Source organism: Acinonyx jubatus, chromosome C1 (genome assembly GCF_027475565.1).
Source record: "Acinonyx jubatus isolate Ajub_Pintada_27869175 chromosome C1, VMU_Ajub_asm_v1.0, whole genome shotgun sequence".
NCBI classification, from domain to species: domain Eukaryota; kingdom Metazoa; phylum Chordata; class Mammalia; order Carnivora; family Felidae; genus Acinonyx; species Acinonyx jubatus.
Window position 1 is genome coordinate 72,199,071 of NC_069381.1, and position 20,799 is coordinate 72,219,869.

General features: G+C 36.9%; 1 protein-coding gene across 2 annotated transcripts in view; it reads right to left on the reverse strand.

Annotated features, from left to right (window-relative positions):
- Positions 1–398: 398 nt before the first annotated feature.
- SELENOF (selenoprotein F) overlaps positions 399–20,799 on the reverse strand; it is a 57,609-nt gene continuing 37,208 nt past the window's right edge. Inside the window, exons 4-5 of one of the 2 annotated variants that reach the window (XM_015070380.3) lie at positions 3,614–3,663; positions 399–1,280 (exon numbers count right to left, since the gene is read on the reverse strand). In XM_015070380.3, coding sequence (XP_014925866.3) covers positions 1,149–1,280; positions 3,614–3,663 — 182 coding nt within the window. In that variant the 3' untranslated portion in view covers positions 399–1,148. The remainder of the gene's footprint in view (positions 1,281–3,613; positions 3,664–20,799) is intronic. The other variant, XM_015070381.3, reaches the window with a different exon arrangement.

Consider the following 20,799-nt stretch of genomic DNA (forward strand, 5'->3'; position numbering starts at 1 on the left):
AGAGAGAATCCCAAGCAGGCTCCATGCTCAGCCCAGAGCCTGATGTGGAGTTTGAATTCACAAACTGTGAGATGAGGACCTGAGCCGAAGCTTAACCAATTGAGCCCCTCAGGTGCCCCAAGAAAAATCATTTTTAATAGTGCATAAAAATTCTGTCTTTTGAAATATTCCTTATAGAAGGTATCAATAAAAATGTGTTCACGGATGAAAGCAATTTAGAGAAGTAAAAAAATTGCAAATATAAAGCAACATTACCCACAATAAGTTATAAGTTTCAAGCAGTGTAGCCATTTTAATAATTTGGATAAAAAAGGGAGGGCTTCTATGAAAAGAACATAAAAAATACACTGAGAAATGTATCATTTTTTAGACATGAAAGAACAAATCAGAATTTCAAATTCTCATTGATTTTTGAAACTTTATTTATATTTTGGTCTTAAAAACGATCATTTCTAAATTGGCTTTTCTGTAAGAAGGTAAAGCACAAAAATTTGCTAAATATCATCAGATCCACACAAATCCTCATGAAGGTTTTCTGTGTAGTCTTCATTAATGCAAATCGTTGTGAATGTTTCCCTCTTACTGTAGATCTTGAATCTGTTTTACAATAATGAAGCCATAAAGTTTTAATGCAACACATTCATTATAAACTATAACATTTCTATTCAAAGGAAAGCTGGGTATTACAAAAATATGAGAGAATCTGAGAATCAGGCAATCTGTTGAGGCTCAGTCTATCTTATTTGCTTTGTAGTTTTTTGTTATTACTTTCAAAGAGCACACAGTGCATGGATGAGGCACGGCAATCCTCTCCCTTATTAACCTCCCGGATTTAAAAATCTGTCCTTTGTAAAACTGGACCAATTATTACAAACCATCATTTGCCTAATTAACCACAGGTCTATTACAAAGCATTTTGTTAGTGGTCCCAACAACTATAGGAGGATGGAACTTTATTAAAAACGAGTTTTGTTAAGCGTGCCAAATCCCCGGGTAACGTGAGCTGTGCTGCCACTTCAACTGTTAATTAGATGTTTAATGCCTCACGGAAAAAGAAAGAGAAGGAAGCAGAACTACAATATTCTCTAGGTACTGTAATATTTCATTTGATAAAGTCACAAAAGGATAGGACAAAATTGAAGCAAGATTTATATGCGTTCCAACTTTTCACTCAGGAATTCCTCTACACTGTCTGTGTTCCACTTGAGGATGCTTAGTTCTTCAGCAATGTTCCCATTGTCGTCCAAAAGCTTTAATACAGGGTCTGAACCACGAACATACTACAAAAAAGAAGGACAATAATGAATCATTATTATCTGCTTGGAAGAGGCTTCTCAGCCTCAACCCAAACCCAAACCAATTCAATCCAGCTTAACCCAATAAAAATAAGGCTTACAGGACATCACAACAGATCTTCCAGGATTTCAAAAAAAAAAAAAAAAAAAAAAAAAAGAGAAAATCACATTTACCTCTAAAAAGAAAAACACCTGTCGGTAGCAAGATCATTTGAGATTTAAGATTAAATGTAACATATTTATTGCATACACTTAAACTCTAGATGAGCTTAAAACTTAGAGGAGGCAGACAAGTTCCAAATGAGAATGACTAGAAGTAGGCTGTGCACACAAATTATCAGAATTCTGTACTGGATTTTAAATTTTCTTTAAGAAATCCAATGATTTTGTTGTTGTTATAATTAGTGGACTAATATTTTGACAGAATGGAGAAATTCTAACTCTGGCTAAATGTGATCAACACCATCAACAAACATATCCCAATTCATTTCAAAATCAATCTTCATTGCTAAATTAAGTAGAACTACATAACTAAAGATGTAGCAGTGATGATGAAAGCAGCTCTTAGACCTTTCAGCAATTTATGCTTTAGTTTTTCTAGATTGTGAACTCTAGAGCTGGAGACAAGCTCTGATGTGATTACTAGCATTTGGTACATTCTCAACCCATTTGTGGAGTTCAGAAATATAGGCCCTCTAGGTTAATGAATCAATAACAATACTATGTAATCATTTTTGGTTAATTATCTACAAAGTAAAAGATTTGACTATTCAAAACCTCATTTTAGTCTACAAGAGATAAACATGTAGAATGTAGTTGTAAAAATCCTCAACCAAGTATTGTCAAATCTAACAATGTATAAAGGAATTATATGCCATGGTCAATTTAGATTTATTCCAGGTATACAAGCCTGGCACAACATTTGAGAATCAATGGATATAATATATCGTCCCCAATAGGCTAAATAGGAAAAATACATCAGTGGATGCAGAAAAAGACATCCAGTTGCATGCTTCAACCTGGATGCTAAGTGAATTAAGTCAGCCATGAAAGGACAAATACTGCATGATTCAACTCCTATAAGGTATCTAAAGTAGTGAAAATCACATACACAAAGTAGAAGGGTGGTTGGCCAAGGGCTGGGAGGAGGAGAGGGGGAATTAGTGTTTTATGGGTATAGAGTTTGTTTTGCCAGATGAAAAAATTCTACAGATTTGTTGCACAAGGTGAATATACTTAATACTACTGAACTGTATTTTTATAGTTAAGATGATAAACTTAATGTATCACAAAATTTTAAAAAGTAGGCTAAAGATCAACAGATATACCAAAGAAGATAAATAGATGGCAAATAAGCTTATGAAAAGATGCTCAATTAGGGAACTGCAAATTAAAGCTATGAGATAATACTATGTACTTATTAGAATGGCTAAAATGCAAGGCACTGACTATACTTGATGCTGGTGAGGATGTGGAGTCACAGAAACTCTCACCCTAACTAGTGGGAATGCAACATGATACACCCAATTTAGAAGACAGTTTGGGGATTTCTTATAAAGCTAAACAGGCTTACTATGTGACCCAGCAACTGTGCTTCTAGGTAATTAAACAAGTTGAAAATTTATGTCAATACAAAAATGTGTATGGCGGCTTTATTTGTAATTGCCAAAAATTGGAAGTGACCCAAATGTTCTTCCATTGGTGAATATAAAAACAAATGATGGTACAACAGAATATTAATAATATTTATTGTCAAAAAGAAATGAGCTATCCAGCTACAAGAAGATATGGGATCCAATCTGAAAAGGCTACATACTGTATGATTCCAACCATATGACATTCTGGAAAATGAAAAAACTACAGAGGTGGTAAGATCAGTGGTCACCAAGGGTGACCAAGGGTTTGGGGTGGGGCAGGGAGGAGGTATGAATAGGTACAGCATAGGAGATTTTTAGGGCAATGAAACTATTCTGTAGGATACTGTAATGGTACATACATGATATTATATATATTTGGCAAAACTCCTAGAACTACCTACACAATATAAAAAATAAACCCTAATACAAACTACAGAATTTATGAATACTGTATCAATATTGGTTCATCAATTATACCACATCAATGTAAGATGTTAATAAGGGAAATGGGGATGAAGTAAGGTGAGAGTAGGGAGGGAGTATATATAGGAGCAGTGTACTTTTGGATCAGTTTTTCTGCAAACCTAAAATTGCTCTAAGGTATTAAAAAAAACTTCAAATATTTTAATTCAGAAAACAATACTGAAGGAAAAAAAAAGGATTCCATTAAAATCCTCTTACCTTGATTTGTAGTCCTCTGAATAGTTTGGGTTTATCACTCCTGACGAAAGCTTAAGAAAAAAGCAAAAGATTCAAATTGTTCACTTCCAAACTCAAGCTAGCTACAAAGATTAATACGAAAAGTATAAATAAGCTCAATAAAACATTAGATCTTCTACAAAAAAAACCTAAGGAAATTAAAATACATAAATAAGTGGAAAGGCATATTATTCAATGGGAAGAATAAATATTTTAAGATGTTGTTTCAAACTTATCAAAATCCCAAATTCCAATGGGATTCTAAGGGCTTGACAAAATGGCAGTAAAGTTCTGTGAGAAGAGTAAATGTGTAAGAAGTCAGGGTAGTTTAGAAAAAGTGAAATATGGGAGGAGAATTTGTTCTATTGTTAACATACTATGTGATACCAATACTAGAATAGTAAAACAGATTATGAAATCTGGAGAAATTCAAATATCTGCATAAGTTGTTTAATATGGTAAAACTATCAAATCAGAGAGGGAAGGAGAGAAAGATTGTGTGTGTGTGCGAATTATTCAAAACACTGGAGGGGTGCCTCCCACCCTTGATTTTGGCTCAGGTCATAATCTCATGGTTCATGAGATTGAGCCCTGTCTTCTGCTGTCAGCACAGAGCCTGCTTGGGATTCTCTCTCTGCCCCTCCCCTGCTTGTGTGCCTGTGATCTCTCTCTGGGAAACAAACAAACAAAAACGAAACACTGGAGAAAACTGTCAAACTATTTGGGGAAAAAAAAATGGATACAGGCACCTGTTTTTCTATCTTATATCTAATGTAAGATATATAATATAATCTATTATATAATCTATTATGTATTATTCTATTATCATATATATCTCAATCCACATGGATTAACATTTTCAGTTCATTCAACAAATATTTATTGCATATCTAACTGTATGCCAGACCACAGAGATAAAGCTATACAAAACATGATTCCTGCTCTTATGGAGTTTACAGTCTGGTGAGGAAGAAAGACGCTAAATAAGTAATCACACTAATAATTTCAACTGTGAGAAGCATTACAAGTTTAGAATACTGCCATAGTATTTAAAATAGATGACTTGAATGTGGAATATAAAATTCCTTTCCTAATCATGACCATAAAGGAAATACTTTATTGATATGCCTCTATAAAAATGAAAACTTCAGGACAGCTGACACCACTAGAAACAAAATTAAAACACTAATATGCCTAGGAAAATAATGCCCACCATGTAATGTAGGGAAGAGTTCTTATTAAGTTAAGAAATGCATACTTGATGGAGAAAAGGGCTAGGGACAGGAGCATGTAATGTACAAATATACAGATGGTCATAAACATTTGAAATAAATGTTCAACCTCACTAAAAATCAAATGTCAAAACAATGAAGTGCCTCATTCAGAGTGACAAAAGTTAAACACATTTAGGGTTAGAGGGGGTGGAGAGAAGGATTTTTCTGGGGGTTAGTTGTGGGAGAAATATAAGAGGACACATATTTCCAGACAGGTATTTAACAAAATGAACCTGAAGTCCTAAAATGTACATATTCTTTAAATCTGAAAGTCCCCTTCTAGGTATTGATTCTGAGGAAATAATTGTACAGTAATGCAAAGATCTATAATATATAAGGTCCTGCTAACCAAATCTAGAAACTTGGGGGAAAAAACTATAAACTTGTAACAAAAACTACAGGTTAATAAGTATGTTAATAACATGGACTACATTATAGAATGCATCCAATCATTAAAAATTAATCTGTTTAGTGACATAGAAGCAAACTCATATTTGTAAATAAAGGCCAGAAGCACTATACAAAATCTTAAATTAACCCAGCATATATAAAATACCTGGTATAATACACAGAACCATTTAAAAAAAATGTTAACTATTATTTTAATAGGGGGTTATATCTGGAGTACAGGGTTTGGGCAAGTTTCAAATGAATGCTTTTCCTTTTTTGGGTTTATATTTTATCAATTTTTTAGTAATGATCACGTTAAATTGTTCAAGTGAGATGTTTCACTTAGATACTTGAGAGTTATTAGATTTTATGGTGATATACATGCTTTTGAGAACTTACTTTTTAAACTTACAATTAATTAGCAATAACAAGCACTATACACATTTCATTATGAAGGTCTTTTATTGTCCTAAATGCAAGTATATAAAACGAAGAGTGGTAAATAGTTTTTCTTTTTAAGGTTAAGAACTTGTCGGAAAAGACCCTTGTCTGTATTTTCCCTACAAAATTTAGTTCAAAATAAAATTGGTCATTAGTCTGCTTATTAGGATTTCTTCTCTATCAACTTCATCCTTGTCCAAATACTCTGCAGATTCCTGAATCCCCAAACAAAAATGGTCTCATGATATCCTGTTGCATTTTATACCATTCCTTTGGCAAAGGCTATATGCACACCTGTGCAAAACACTGCTTAACTTGAAGTGTGTTCTCTACTGCCTAAGAAATCTCTCTGGGGAAAAAGACTACTCTTTGTTCTAAAGTTGTTGTTGTTTTTTTTAAAGTTCATTTATTCATTTTGAGACAGAGTGTGAGCAGGGGAGGGGCAGAGAGAGAGAATCCCAAGCAGAGTCCCTGCAGTCTGCATGGGGCTCGATCCCACAAACCATGAGATCACGACCTGACCTGAAATCAAGCTGGACACGAAATCAAGGTGCCTAGGGAAAAGGACTATTCTTATATATATTTTTTGTATCCATTTAATAGAGCCTAGTGCATTTAATAATGTTCATTCATTTATTCAATAGATTTTTAATAGGCTGAAATAAATGAACAAATTTAAATTTAATGTCACTAATGACTATTTTCACTAGTTCTTTGCTCTTTGCTAAGCACAGATCTATAAAGCCTCCTAATTTTGAATGAGGGCAATATCTGTTAAATACTCAGTAGTAGCAACTCACATTTTACAAGCTGTGAAGTAATCTTTTAACAGATAAACTTGACTACTTTTCTGTACATATGGCACTAGGATGGGCTGTATGACAGTATAAGCAGGCTCCATGCTCTGAGTAGAGCCCCACAGGGTGCTCAATCCTACAGTCCTGGGACCAGGACCTGAGCCAAAAATCCAGAGTTGGATGCTCTACCTACTGAGCCACTCAGGCACCCCCAGAAAGTGTTCCTATGCCAACTTATTTGTCAGTTATAAAGGCAGTTTTGGGAATAATCCTTTAAAGTGATCAAATATACAGAAGTGATTAGACAACACATGAAATATTTTAGCTTTTCACTCTGGATTCTTATCAGCATGTCATTTATGCAGCAACCTTGTAAAAATAAGAGCTTAGCTGTGCTATACATTATTTCTTGGGAAACTTGCAGAACTCCTGTAATTCAGACTCTTGAGAGTTAACTATAAACAAAAATTAAAAAAAAATCTATCCTCGTTTCAAAAAGAAGATAAAATTGAGGATGATGGGATAATAGGAAGGACAGTCTCGAAGTTAAACATGTTTAAATTAATGTAGTTTCAAAGTAAGTAAAAATATAAATGAAAAAAGACAATATACTTGACTACCTGTAATGATATGCTTTTGATCACATCACAAGTAGTCATACAATGTACTGGTTTTAAGATTTGAGTATAAGGGCGTATAGCAAGTATGGTTAAAACTTGTGGCTATCACATGAAATTATAAGGAATGACAATTTGATGTTTTCTTGTTAGTAAAAACAACTATTTGAATCAGAATATATTCTAAGTAAAAATGTTGCATCATATGCAGAAACAACAATACAACAACAGCAACAACAACAAACAGTAGAACTGAATTCTCAACTTTGCTCAAGACAGCTTCTGGGTACTTAAAAGAGTATATCTAAAATAAAGAAGATACTATTGTATACAAACCATCTGGAGTGTAGAATTAGGAGTCATGTGGGTCCTCCCAACAAGACAATGTTTTTTTGTTTTATTTTTTTAAATTTACATCCAAATTAGTTAGCATATAGTGCAACAATGATTTCAGGAGTAGATTCCTTAGTGCCCCTTACCTATTTAGCCCATCCCTCCTCCCACAACCCCCCCTAGTAACCCTGTTTGTTCTCCATATTTAAGAGCCTTTTACGTTTTGTTCCCCTTCCTGTTTTTATATTACTTTTGTTTCCCTTCCCTTATCTTCATTTGTTTTGTCTCTTAAAGTCCTCATATGAGTGAAGTCATAAGATTTTTGTCTTTCTCTGACTAATTTCACTTAGCATAATAACCTCCAGTTCCATCCACGTAGTTGCAAACAGCAAAATTTCATTCTTTTTGATTGCTGGGTAATACTCCATTGTGTGTGTGTATGTATGTATGTGTGTGTGTGTGTGTACACATACATATATATGGACATTTGGGCTCTTTCCATACTTTGGCTATTGTTGATAGTGCTGCTATAAACATGGGGGTGCATGTGTCCCTTTGAAACAGCACACCTGTATCCCTTGGATAAATGCCTAGTAGTGCAATTGCTGGGTCATAGGGTAGTTCTATTTTTAGTTTTTTGAGGAACCTCCATACTGTTTTCCAGAATGGCTGCACCAGCTTGCATTTCCACCAACGAAACAATTTAAAAGCACTTAAAAATATCCAGAGAAGAGCAACTTAAATAATTGAAAGAACTTGGGGAGACTGGAGGTACAATAATGAAGACAAACTAAATATATGACTTCTTAGTCCAGAATGATAAGGTCAGAAAAAGAATGTTTGAAGACTATAAATTCATCAGGAATATATCAGCCAATGTACACACAAGCTTTTCACTCGAATTCCACCTGTCAAAAGTGGGGCACCCTTAAATTAGGTAAGTTTCATAAACCCATTCATCCACTCAATAAATATTTGAATTCTTCTTAATACGAGGAACAGTATTAGATAGATTCTGGGCATATTAATGACCAAAAACATTAAAATTCTGTGCTTTGAGGAGTTGCTAGTTTGGCAGAGGCAAAAGACCAACAAAGCAAATAAATACATTATAAAATTAAATAATGGAAACTGTGGAAGATAAAGGAGTGAAAAATTTTGTCTAAAGGCCGCACAAAAACAATGTTTGAACGAAGAGCAGTTTGCCAGAACAACTGAGAAGGGGCCTAAGTCAGGAGAAACATGCAGTGTGTGCAAAGACTTAAGAGGTCAGAGTTCAGAGAACTGCAAAGAACTAGAGACATGAACTAGAAAAGAGAAAGTACGTTGTGATGGGTCTTCTACATGATGTTATGGAGTTTGACATTTATTCTGTATGTGATGGGTAAACTATAAAGGCTTTTAGGCAAGAGGGCCACAGAAACCAAATATGTCTAATGGGAAAGGTCTTTTTGGTAGTTGTGTAGAAGATGCAATAGAAGAAAGAAAAGGGAACAGTGATACCTAGACCAGATAACAAGTAACTAATCCTTCTGGAGAAAGATGCCAAAGGCTTGATTAAATTCCTAGAGAAGGCCAAGGGAGTGAGATTTGAAAGTTCTTGAGGAGGAGAAGAGACAATTTGGTGATTAACTGCATATAACATGTAAAAGAAGTGAAAGAAAGGTTAATCATGATTATTTTATGCTTTTGCTTGGTGATACTGACATCTGTAGAAAGAGGACAGAAGATAGTATACTTTCAGAAGAGGATTAATTCAGTTTTTGGACATGCTGGGTTTAAGGCCTTTTTACCAAAAATGTGGGCTGCAGGGGCACCTGACTTCGGCTGTGCTGACAGCTCAGAGCCTGGAGCCTGTTCCGGATTCGGTCTCCCTTTCTCTCTGCCCCTGCCTTGCTCACACTCTGTCTCTGTCTCTCTCAAAAATAAATAAACATTAAAAAAAATTTTTTTTAAAAATGTGGCCTGCAGCCTGTAGGATATTAGCAAGAAGAATCTCAGGATCCACCCCAAATATACATTCTACATTTAACAAGATCTGATGATTCATATGTAAATAGGCTTAAGGTACCCATGAGATCATAAAAGAAAATTGTTCACTTGCAGTCAGAAATGTGATTTCTGAGGCACCTGGGTGGCTCAGTTGGTCACACATCGAACATCGGCTCAGGTCATGACTCGTGGGTTTGAGCCCCGCCCCGCCTTGGGCTCTGTGTTAACAGCTCAGAGCCTGCAGGCTGCTTCCAATTCTGTGCCTCTCTCTCTGCCTCTTCCCGCTTGTGCTGTTTCTCTCAAAACTAGGCATTTAAAATTTTTTTAAAAAATGTGATTTGTAACAGCAGAAAGATGTGACCTAAAAATACAGATTAGGAGTCATTAGGTAAATACTGTAATTGGAACTGAGGGAGTGGGACATTCAAGGGAGTAAGAAAATAGAATATAAAGTTAGACCTTGACTGCAACTAGTATTTGAAAGGTGGGTGGTAGATGAGATGCCAGGGAAGGAGAATGGAAAGGCTGTTAGATGTAGGAGAAACTAGGAGGTAAGAAATTCAAACAAATGAAAGGAAAAGAGTTTCAAATGCTGGAGTTAAGACAATACCTACCATTTAATATCCTCAGTACTGAAATAGTGCTTGACCCACAGTAAGCACTCAGTTAAGTACTCACAGAATTAGTGAATGGTTTACTCTGTATTTGTTGGTGCCACACATACTAAGTAATTTATGTGTGATACTTAATCCTCAAAACAATCTTATTATATAGGTATTATAATTTTATACCATCTATTACCCATTTTAGAAATGAGAAAAACTGATGAAGCTAATACTAAAGAATGATACTGCTAGCAAAACTCCAACGTAGCACCATAATCCTAGCCATCACTACCAATCAATCACAGTTAGTATGAGAAGTGAAAGCCCATGTCCTATCTCAGTTCTGTATTACTTTAAATTTTTTTCTGCCTCCAAAGGTATATCCTTTTTCTAAAAAATTAATTAATTTTGAGAGCGAGAGAGAGAAGCAGAGAGACGATCCCAAGCAGGCTCCACACTGCCACCATGGAGCCCAACACAGGGCTCAAACTCATGAACCACGAGATCATGACCTGAGCTGAAATCAAGTTAGGATGCTCAACTGACTGAGCCACCCAGGTGCCCCTAAAGGTATCTGATTCTAATACGGAACTGGCAAACTATGGTCTGAGGGCCAAAGTCTAGCCTGTTGCTTTAATAAATACAGTTTTACTGGAACAAAGCCACACTTATTTAAATACTGTAGTATGGCTGTTTCCATACTACAAAAGAGTTCAATAGTTGTAGCAAGAGAACTTGTTGCTGGTAAAGCTGAAAATTTTTATTTAACTTTTCACAACAAGTCTGCCGAGACCTGCAAAATTTGGGAAAATTGATTTTTTTTTGAGACACAGATACGTTTAACATCGTAAGACTCATGCTTCAGAAGGAATTGTCACTATTAGTTATGCTACCACAAGTGATAAATCATTAGGTCGACAGGGCCACTCCAAAGTGACTCCTATGCTGGGGAAGGGGAGAGATAATCCCTCACACCAGCATGTCTGTAGTTCATGAAGCTGAGCCTCTTAGTAGTTGAACAGGCAGGAAGCCCTGTTCTTCAGTGTGCTTGTAGCTGTGGCAGAGAGGCTAACTGCACACAAGTAGGATGACTGCTGGCCCCACCCACCAATGAGGCCACATCAGCTATAGCGGGACCTCTCATAGCACAGGGAACAAATCCTGTTCTGGTGCGCCCACAGTGGGCAAAGTGGGTGACTGCGATCAGCTGAATGGAAGGCAATCACAGCGCAACCATAATAAGGAGGGCACATGCAGCCCACAGAGGGGACACCCATGGAGCACCTGATTCTGGTGAAAAGAATGGACTGCACCATAGGACACTGCAATACCACTTCTACACAAGGTTACTGCTTTCCAAGACCAAAAGCTATAGCTGACATACCTAATATACACAAATACAGAGTAAGACAAAATGAGGAGACCGAGGCATATGTCCTAAATGAAAGAACAGAACAAAAATCACAGTGAAAGAGCTAAATGAAACAAATAAACAATATGTCTGATGAAGCTTTAAAGTAATGGTTATAAAGATACTACTTGAGTAGACGAACACAGTGAGAACTTCAACAAAGAGAAAATATAAAAACCAGTCAGAATCGAAGAATTCAATAACTAAAATGAAAAATACACTAGAAGGAATCAACAGATAACAGAATGAAGAAGAATGGATCAGTAATCAGGAAGACAAGGTAATGGAAAGCAACCAAACTGAACATCAAAAAGAATGAGAAATGAGAACTGGTTAAAGGAAATTTGCACTGTCATCCACTGTAACACATTCATATTATAGGGATGCCAGAAAAAGAAAAGAAAAACAAGGGGTCAGAAAACTTCTTAAAAAAAATTATAGTTGAAAACTTCCCTAACCTGGGAAAGGAAAGAAACAGCCAGATCCAGGAAGCATGCAGAGCCCCTAACAAGGTAAATCTAAGGAGGTCTGCACCAAGACCTATAATAATTAAAGTATCAAAGACTAAAGATAAAGAGAGAATCTTAGAAGCAGCAAGAGAAAACAGTTACGATCAGGGAAATCCCATTTTTCACAAGAAAATTTGAGGCCCGCAGGAAGTGGCATGATCTACTCAACGTACTGAAAGGGAAAAACCTTCAATCAAGAATAGGCAGTAAGGTTATCATTTAGAAACAAATAGTTTCCCAAACAAAAGTTAAAGGAGTTCATCACCAGTTAATTAGTCTCACAAAAAATGATAAAGAGATTTCCTGAAGCAGAAAGAAAAGGCCACAATGAGAAGAAAACTAGGAAAGGAAAAATTCTCAAAGGTAAAAGCAAACATACAGTAAAGGTAGTAGATTAAATACTTTAAAGCCAGTATGGAGATTAAAACACAGAGGTAGTAAAATCAATTACATCTACAAAAATTAGTCAAGGGAAGGGTGTCTGGGTGGCTCAGTCAGATAACATCCAACTTTGGTTCAGGTCATGATCTTGTGGTTCGTGAGTTGGTGCGTCACATCCACATCGGGTTCTCTGCTATCAAGACAAAGCCTGCTTTGAACCCTCTGTCCTTCTCCCTCCCCAACTCGTGCTCTTACTCTCAAAAATAAATAAATATTAAAAAAAGTTAGTCAAGGGATACACAAAAAGACATAAAATATGAAATCATACACACGAAATGTGGAAAGGGAGGTTAAAAACAGTGCTTTTAGTACTTTTGAATGCTTTTGAGCACATGTTCAAATATAAGTGGTCATCAACTTTACACAGAATGCTATACAGAGAATGTTATATATGAACCCAATGGTAACTAAAAATAAATCTGATACACATAAAAAATAAAAAGGAATCCAAGCATAACACTAAAGCCATTAAACCAAAAAGCGACAGAGAACAGAGAACTACAAAACACAAAGCAATTAACAAATGAAAATACATACCTATGAATAATTAATTTAAATGTAAATGGATTAAATGTTCCAATCAAAAGACACAGGGTGACTGAATGAGGGGGCGGGGGGGGGGGGGGGGGGGGAGACTGATCTATACGTGGTTTACAAGAGACTCTTCAGACCTAAGGACACACAGAGTGAAAGTGAAGGTAAGAGTAAAGATATTCCACGCAAATGCAAGGGGAAAAAAAAGTCGGGGTAGCACTACTTTTGTCAAAGACTGCAGCAAGAGACAAAGGGAATTACATAATGATAAAATAATCACTTCAACAAGAGAATTTAAGAATTACAAATATCTCTGCACCCAAAATAGGAGCACCTAAATACATAAAACAAATATTAACAGGCATAAAGTAAGAAATTAGTAATAATACGATAGGTGACTTAAACACCCCACTTATATCAATTCATAAACATTTGGACATAAAATCAACAAGGAAAAAGTGGCTTTGAATGACACATTAGACCAGATAGACCTAACAAATATACACAGAATATTCCACCTCAAAACTGCAGAATATACATTCAAGTGCACATGGTACATTCTCCAGGCGGATCATCTTAGGCCACAAACAGGTTTAAATAATTTTAGAAGTCTGAAATCATATCCTGAATCTTTTCTGACAATAAAGGAATGAAACTAGAAATGAACTACAAGAAAAAAAACTTGAAAAAGCAAAATACATGGAGGTTAAAAAACATGCTATTAAACAACCAATGGGTCAACTAAAAAAAAAAAAAAATCCAGGAAATAAAAATATACACGGAGACAAAGAAAAATGGAAACAACGGTCCAAAATCTTTGGGATCGAGCAAAAGCCGTACTCAGTGGGAAATTTAGAGATATAGGCCTACCTCAAGAAACAAGAAAAATCTCGAAAAACCTAACATTACACGTAAAGGAACTAGAGAAAGAGGAACATACAAAGCCCAAAGTCAGTGAAGGGAATAAAGGTTAGAGTAGAAATACATGAGATAGAAACACGAAAACAATAGAAAACAAAAAACAAAAAACACCAATGAAACCAAAAGCTGGTTCTCTGAAAAGATAAATAAAATTAACAAACCTTTAGCCAGACTCATCAAGAAAGAGAGGACTCAAGTAAAATTTATAAATAAAGGACAAAAAACAACTGACACCACAGAAATACAAAGAATTGTAAGAGAATATTATGAAAAATAACTTCCCAGCAACACACAATGTTCCAAAATAGAATCAGGGAGAAAAGAGAGTATGTATTTTAAAGGACCAATCATGTGTGATGAGACTGAATAATCTAAAAACACCCAATGAACAACAAAAAAAGTCCAGAACCAGATGGATTCACAAGTGAATTCTATCAAACATGTAAGGAAGATTTAATACCTATTCTCAAACATTGCCAAAAAATAGAGGAGGAAGGAAAGCTTCCAAATACTGTATATTCTGAGGCCAGCACTGCCCTCACATGAAACAAGGAAACTACAGGCTCATATTCCTGATGAACACAGATGCAAATATCCCCACCAAAATATTAGTAAACCACATGCAACAATACATTAAAAGGATCACTCATTATGATCAAATGGGATTTGTTCTAAGGATGCAAGAGTGGCTCAATTTTCGCAAATCAATGTGATATATCAAATTAGTAAGAAGGATACAAACCTTGTGATCATCTCAATAGATGCAGAAAAGGCATTTGACAAAATTCCACATCCATTCATGATACAAACTCAAAACAAAGTGGGTTTTAGAGGGAAAATACTTCAACATAATATAGGCCATATATGAAAAAGTCACAGCTAACATCACACTCAATGTAGAAACACTGAAAGCTTTTACTCTAAGATCAAGACAAGGATGTCCACACTCACAACTTTTACTCAACATAGTACTGGAAGTCATAGCTGTAGCAATCAGGCCAGAAAATGGACGACAACCAAATTCATAAAGAAGTAAAACTGTCACTATCTGCAGATGACATGATACCTTATTTAATAAAAATTTTCTTTTGAAAGAGAGAGAGAATGCATGAGTGGGGGAAGGGTAGAAGAAGAGGGAGAGAGAGAGAATCATAAACAGACTCCATGCTCAGGGCAGTGCCTAACCCGGGGCTTGATCTCATGACCTGAGCCAAAATCAAGAGGTGGATGCTGAGCCATGCAGGTGTCCTGACATGATACTTTATATAGAAAACACTAAAGACTGGGGCGCCTGGGTGGCTCAGGTGGTTAAGCGCCTGACTTCGACTCAGGTCATGATCTCCTGGTTTGTGAGTTGAAGCCCCGCGTTGAGCTCTGTGCTGACAGCTCTGCGCCTGGAACCTGTTTCTGATTCTGTGTCTCCCTCTCTCTGCCCCTCCCCCACTCAGGCGAGAGAGAGAGAGAGAGAGAGAGAGAGAGAGAGAGAGAGAGAGAGAGAGAGAGCGCGCGAGCGAGCGAGCTCTCAAAAATTAACAAACATTAAAAACAAAACAAAACAAAAAACACTAAAGACTACCCAAAACAATTTGAACAGATAAATTCAGCAAACTTTCAGGATACAAAATTAATACACAGAAAGAGAAATTAAGAAAACAATCCCATTTAAATTGAACCAAAAATAATAAAATACCTAGGAATAATTTAACCACTGAAGTGAAACACCTATATTGTATTCTGAAAACTATAGGACACTGATGAAAGAAACTGAACATGACAAAAACACATGGAAAGATATTTTGTGCTCTAGAAACCTGGAAGAATTACTATTGTTAAAAATGTCCATACTACCCAAAACAATCTATAGATTCAATGGAATCCCTATTAAATACCAATAGCATTTTTCACAGAATTAGAACAAATAATCCTAAAATTTTCAGAACCGTAACAGACCTTTAATAGCCAAAGCAATCTTCAGAAGGAAAAACAAAGCTAGAGGTAACACTATCCCAGATTTAAGGTAAAGCTGTTAGTAATCAAAACAGTATGGTACTGGCACAAAAACAGACACATAGATCATGGAACAGGAGAACCCAGAAATAAACCCACGCTTACACAGTGAATTAATCAATAACAAAGGAGGCAAAACATACAATGGGAAAAGTATCTTCAATCAATGGTACTGGGAAAACTAGATACGTATATGCAAAAGAATTAATAAACTGGACCAGTTTCTTACACCATTCATAGGGACAAACTCAAAATGGACTAAGGACCTAAATGTGAGATCCAAAATCATTAAACTCCTAAAAGAAAACACTGACTATAGTCTCTCAGATATTGGCCTTAGCAACATATTTATGGAAATGTCTCCTCAGGTGAAGGAAAGAAAAATAAATTGTTAGGACTACACTAAAACAAAAAGTCTTTGCACAGCATAGAAAACGATCTACAAAGGGCAACCTACTGAACAGGAGATCTGCAAATGACATACATGAGAAGGGGTTACTATCCAAATTACATAAAGCAATTACACCACTCAACACCAAAAATCAAACAATCTGATTAAAAAATGGGCAGAGGACCTAAACAGGCATTTTGCCAAAGAAGACATATGCAGGGCAAACACACATAAAAGATGCTGAATATCACTAATCACGAGGGAAATGCAAATCAAATCCATAATGACATCACCTCACACCAGAGTGCCTAATATGAAAACGGTAAGAAATAACTGTTGGCTATGATGTGAAGAAAAGGGAACTTTCCACTCATGCACTGCTGATGGGAAAACAGTATGGAGGTTCCTCAAAAAATTCAACAGAAACACCATACGATCCAGTTATTCCACTACAGGGTATTTACTCAAAGAAACAAAACACTATTTTGAAAAGATATATATGCACTCTCTTTGTTTACTGCAACGTTACTTATCATAGCCTAGATGCGGAAGCCACCCAAGTGTCCACTGATAAATGAATGGATAAAGTAAATATGGTACAGGAAGAGTTCTGGCCCAAGATGGCGACTCAGGAAGATCCTGAACTCACCTTCACCATGGCCATGGACACAACAAAAAGAACTGAGGGCTGAAAAGAACAGCTTCTGCACAACACAAGATAGAGACCACATAGAGAATGGCAGGAGAAGAGACACTAAGGAACTACAGTGGGGAGGGATAGTACTGAGGGTTAAGTAGATTCATCTGCCCTGTGGATGGCCTGCTGCACTGGCCCCTAGCCCACGGTAGCCCCGGATCCCTTGAGGCACAGAAAAAGAGCCAAGGTTTAAAACAGCAACTAGAACTTCAAGGAACTAGCTCCAGAACCTTGCCAAACAGTGAGGAAGCTGCTGGAACTCTGTCTGGGTCAAAAGACGGGGTGAGCGCCATGGTTTACATTCCCTTTCCACTGTGACAGTGCAAACAAGACCAAGGTTCCCATCCCACACCAGCCACAGAAACCCTGGGGTATAGACAAAAAATGGGTTTAAAAGTTTACCAGAATTTCAAGATCCAGCACTAGAACACTGCCAAATGGTGGGATTGCTGCTGGTACTCTCTCCAGGCTGGAGGGGCTGGGCAGTACCATGGTTTATGTTCTCCTTCAACTTGGATAGCTTGGATGGGAAGAGGGTCCAGGTACCCTAACCAGCCTGCTGCTTCAGTGAGCCCCAGAGCCCACATCAGCCCCAACCACCCCACCAAGCAGCTCTAGCACAGTGCACTCTGGGACACCCCTAGCTGGTGCTCACTATAGATCTAGCAGTTGTGCCAAGGTGATGCAGCACGCTGGGCCCACAACCTCTTTGGCTTCAAATGGCTTCCTAGGGCACCCTGAGCACACAGTGCACTAGGGACTCCTGGCTCTCACCTGCTTCAGCTCTTGGAACCCCCAGCGCATGCTGGCCCAGATCCAGTCCTCTGACAGGACACCCCTTCACTGAACATTCTGGGACACCCTGGCTTACACCCGCTTCAGCTGTCTTACCAGGATACTTTCTACCTGGAGAGCCCTGGGATAGCAACAACCAACACCCACTGTGGTTTCAGATCTCTTTCCAGGGCACCCTCTACACAGAGAGCTCCAGGACCACCTTGACCATGCCCACTTCACCTACAGATGTCTTACCAAAATGCCATGTACACAGAATACCATGGGACCCCCAGGCACATGCCCCACCTTGAATCAAGCTGCTTTGCCAGGGCACCCTCTGGAGGGCCCCAGGACACCTCAGCATGCATTTGATCAGCTTCACAGTCTACACAGGGGATGACAAACACAAGACTGTTCTTGCAAGTTAAGAAGTAGCTGTTCTGCCTAATCCACAGAAACAAGCACAGAAAGTAAAGCAAAGTGGAGAGACAGAAGAATATGCTCCCAATGAAAGAATAAGACAGAACATCAGGAAAAGAACTAAATGAAACACAGACAAGCCTTGTGGCTGACAGAGTTTAATCATAAAGATGCTTACTGGATTGCAGAGAAGAATGGAAGAATTGAGAACTTCAAAAAGGAGAAAATGTAAGAACCAATTAGAGTTGAAGAATACAATAACTGAAATGAAAAATACATCAGGAGGCATCAACAGTAGGTTGGCAGATGCAGAAGAATGGTTTAGTGATCTGGAAGACCTTAACTGCTACAGAAAGCAACTGAGCTAAATAGCAAAATGAAAAGAATTTTATTTTTTTAAATTATTATTATTTTTTAATGTTTATTTTTGAGAGAGAGAGAGAGAGAGGGAGGGAGGGAGGGAGAGGGAGAGGCAGAGAGAGAAGAAGACACAGAATCTGAAGCAGACTCGAACCGACAGACCATGAGATCATGACCTGAGCTGAAGTGGGATGTTTAACCGACTGAGCCACTCAGGTGCCCCAAAAAAGAATTTTAAAAATGCATAGAGCGGTGCCTGGCTGGCTCAGTCTGAAAAGAGTATGACTCTTGATCTTGGGGTCGTGAGTTCAGGCCTCATGTTGGGTGTAGAGATTACTTAAATAAATAAAACTTAAGGGGCGCTTGGGTGGCTCAGTTGGTAAAGCATCTGACTTCGGCTCAGGTCATGATCTCACGGTTCATGGGTTTGAGACCTGGTTTGCGCTCTGTGCTGACAGCTCAGAGCCTGGAGCCTGCTTCGGATTCTGTGTGTGTGTCTCTCTCTCTCTCTGCCCCTCCCTTGCTCACACTCTGTCTCTCTCTCAAAAATAAATAAACATTAAAATTTTTTTTTTAAAAATGAAAAATAATAAAAAACTAAATAAAACTAAAAAAAAATGATGATATTAAGGGATATCTTTGATAACAGGAACTGTTTGCAGCAAACATTTGCATTACAAGGGTCCTAGAAGGAGAGAGAAAAAGAGCAGAAAACTTAAGAAATAATAGCTGAAAACTTCCCTAACATAGGGAAGGAAACAGACATTCAGGTTCAGGAAGCACAGAGAGTTCAAAACAAGATGAACCTAAGGAGATCCACACCAGGACACAGAATAATAAAAATGTCAAAGGTTTAAGATAAGGGAAAAACATTAAAGCAGCAAGAAAGTGAAAAATTACATACAAGGGAAACTCCATAAAGCTATCAGCTGAATTTTCAGCAGAAACACTACAGGCCAGAAAGCAGTGGCATGATATAATCAAAGTCCGGAGAGGGAAAACAAGAAAACCACCCCACCCACAACCTACCACCAAGAATATTCGATATGGCAAAATTATCATTCAGAATTGAAGCAAAGACCAAGAACTTCCCAAGCAAAATTAAAGGAGTTTATCAGTACTACATGAGACTTACAAGAAATGTTAAAGGGACTTAAGTGGAAAAGGCCTTAATTAAAAAGTAAAAACAAAACAAAAAACAATAAAGAAATGAATACAGACTGCTATAAACTTAGGATATTATATATGAACCTCATTGTAACTACAAACCCCAAACCCAAAACAGATACACAAAAAATAAAGAGAAAGAAAGCCAAGCCAAACACTATAGATAGTAATTCATCAGAGAGCAAGGTAAGAAACAGAGAAGAACTATAAAAACCAAAAACACAATAAAATGACAAGTACATAGCTACCTATAACTACTTTAAATGTAAATGGACTAAATGCTCCAATCTAAAGACCTAGGGTGGCAAAATGGATAGAAACAAAACAAAACAAAAACCAAGACCCATCAATATGCCACTGACAAGACCTCACTTCACATCTAAACACACATACAGACTGAATGTGAAGGGATGGAAAAAGATATTCCATGCAAATCAAGTGGGGAAAAAAAAAGCCTGGGTAGCAACATTTTTATCAGACAAAATAGACTATTTTTATCAGACAAAATAGACTATCAAACAAAGACTCTAACAAGAAACAAAGATGGATATTACATAATGATAAAAGAATCAATCCAATAAGAGGACCTAACAATTATAAATATCTATGCACCCAGCAATGGAGCACCTAAATACATAAAGCAAATATTAGGAGAGACTGACAATAATAAAGCAAATAAAAGGAGAGACTGACAGTAATACAGTAAGAGTAGGAGACTTTAATACCCCAATTACATAAATGGGTAGATCATCCAGGCAGAAAATCAATAAGGAAAAAGCATCTTTGAAGGACATATTAGACTGGATGAGTTTAACATATCTACAGAACATTCCATTCACAAACAGAATACACATTCAAGTGCACATGAAACATTCTCCAGGATATATCACATTAGGCCACAAAACAAGTCTCCATTTATTTAAGATTGAAAACATATCACACATCTTTTCCAATCACAAGGAAGCTAGAAATAAATCATACACCAAAAAACTAAAAACACACAAACACATGGAGGCTAAATGGCATGCTTCTAAATAACCAATGGATCAATGAAGAAAGCAAAGAGGAAATAAAAAAAAATAGA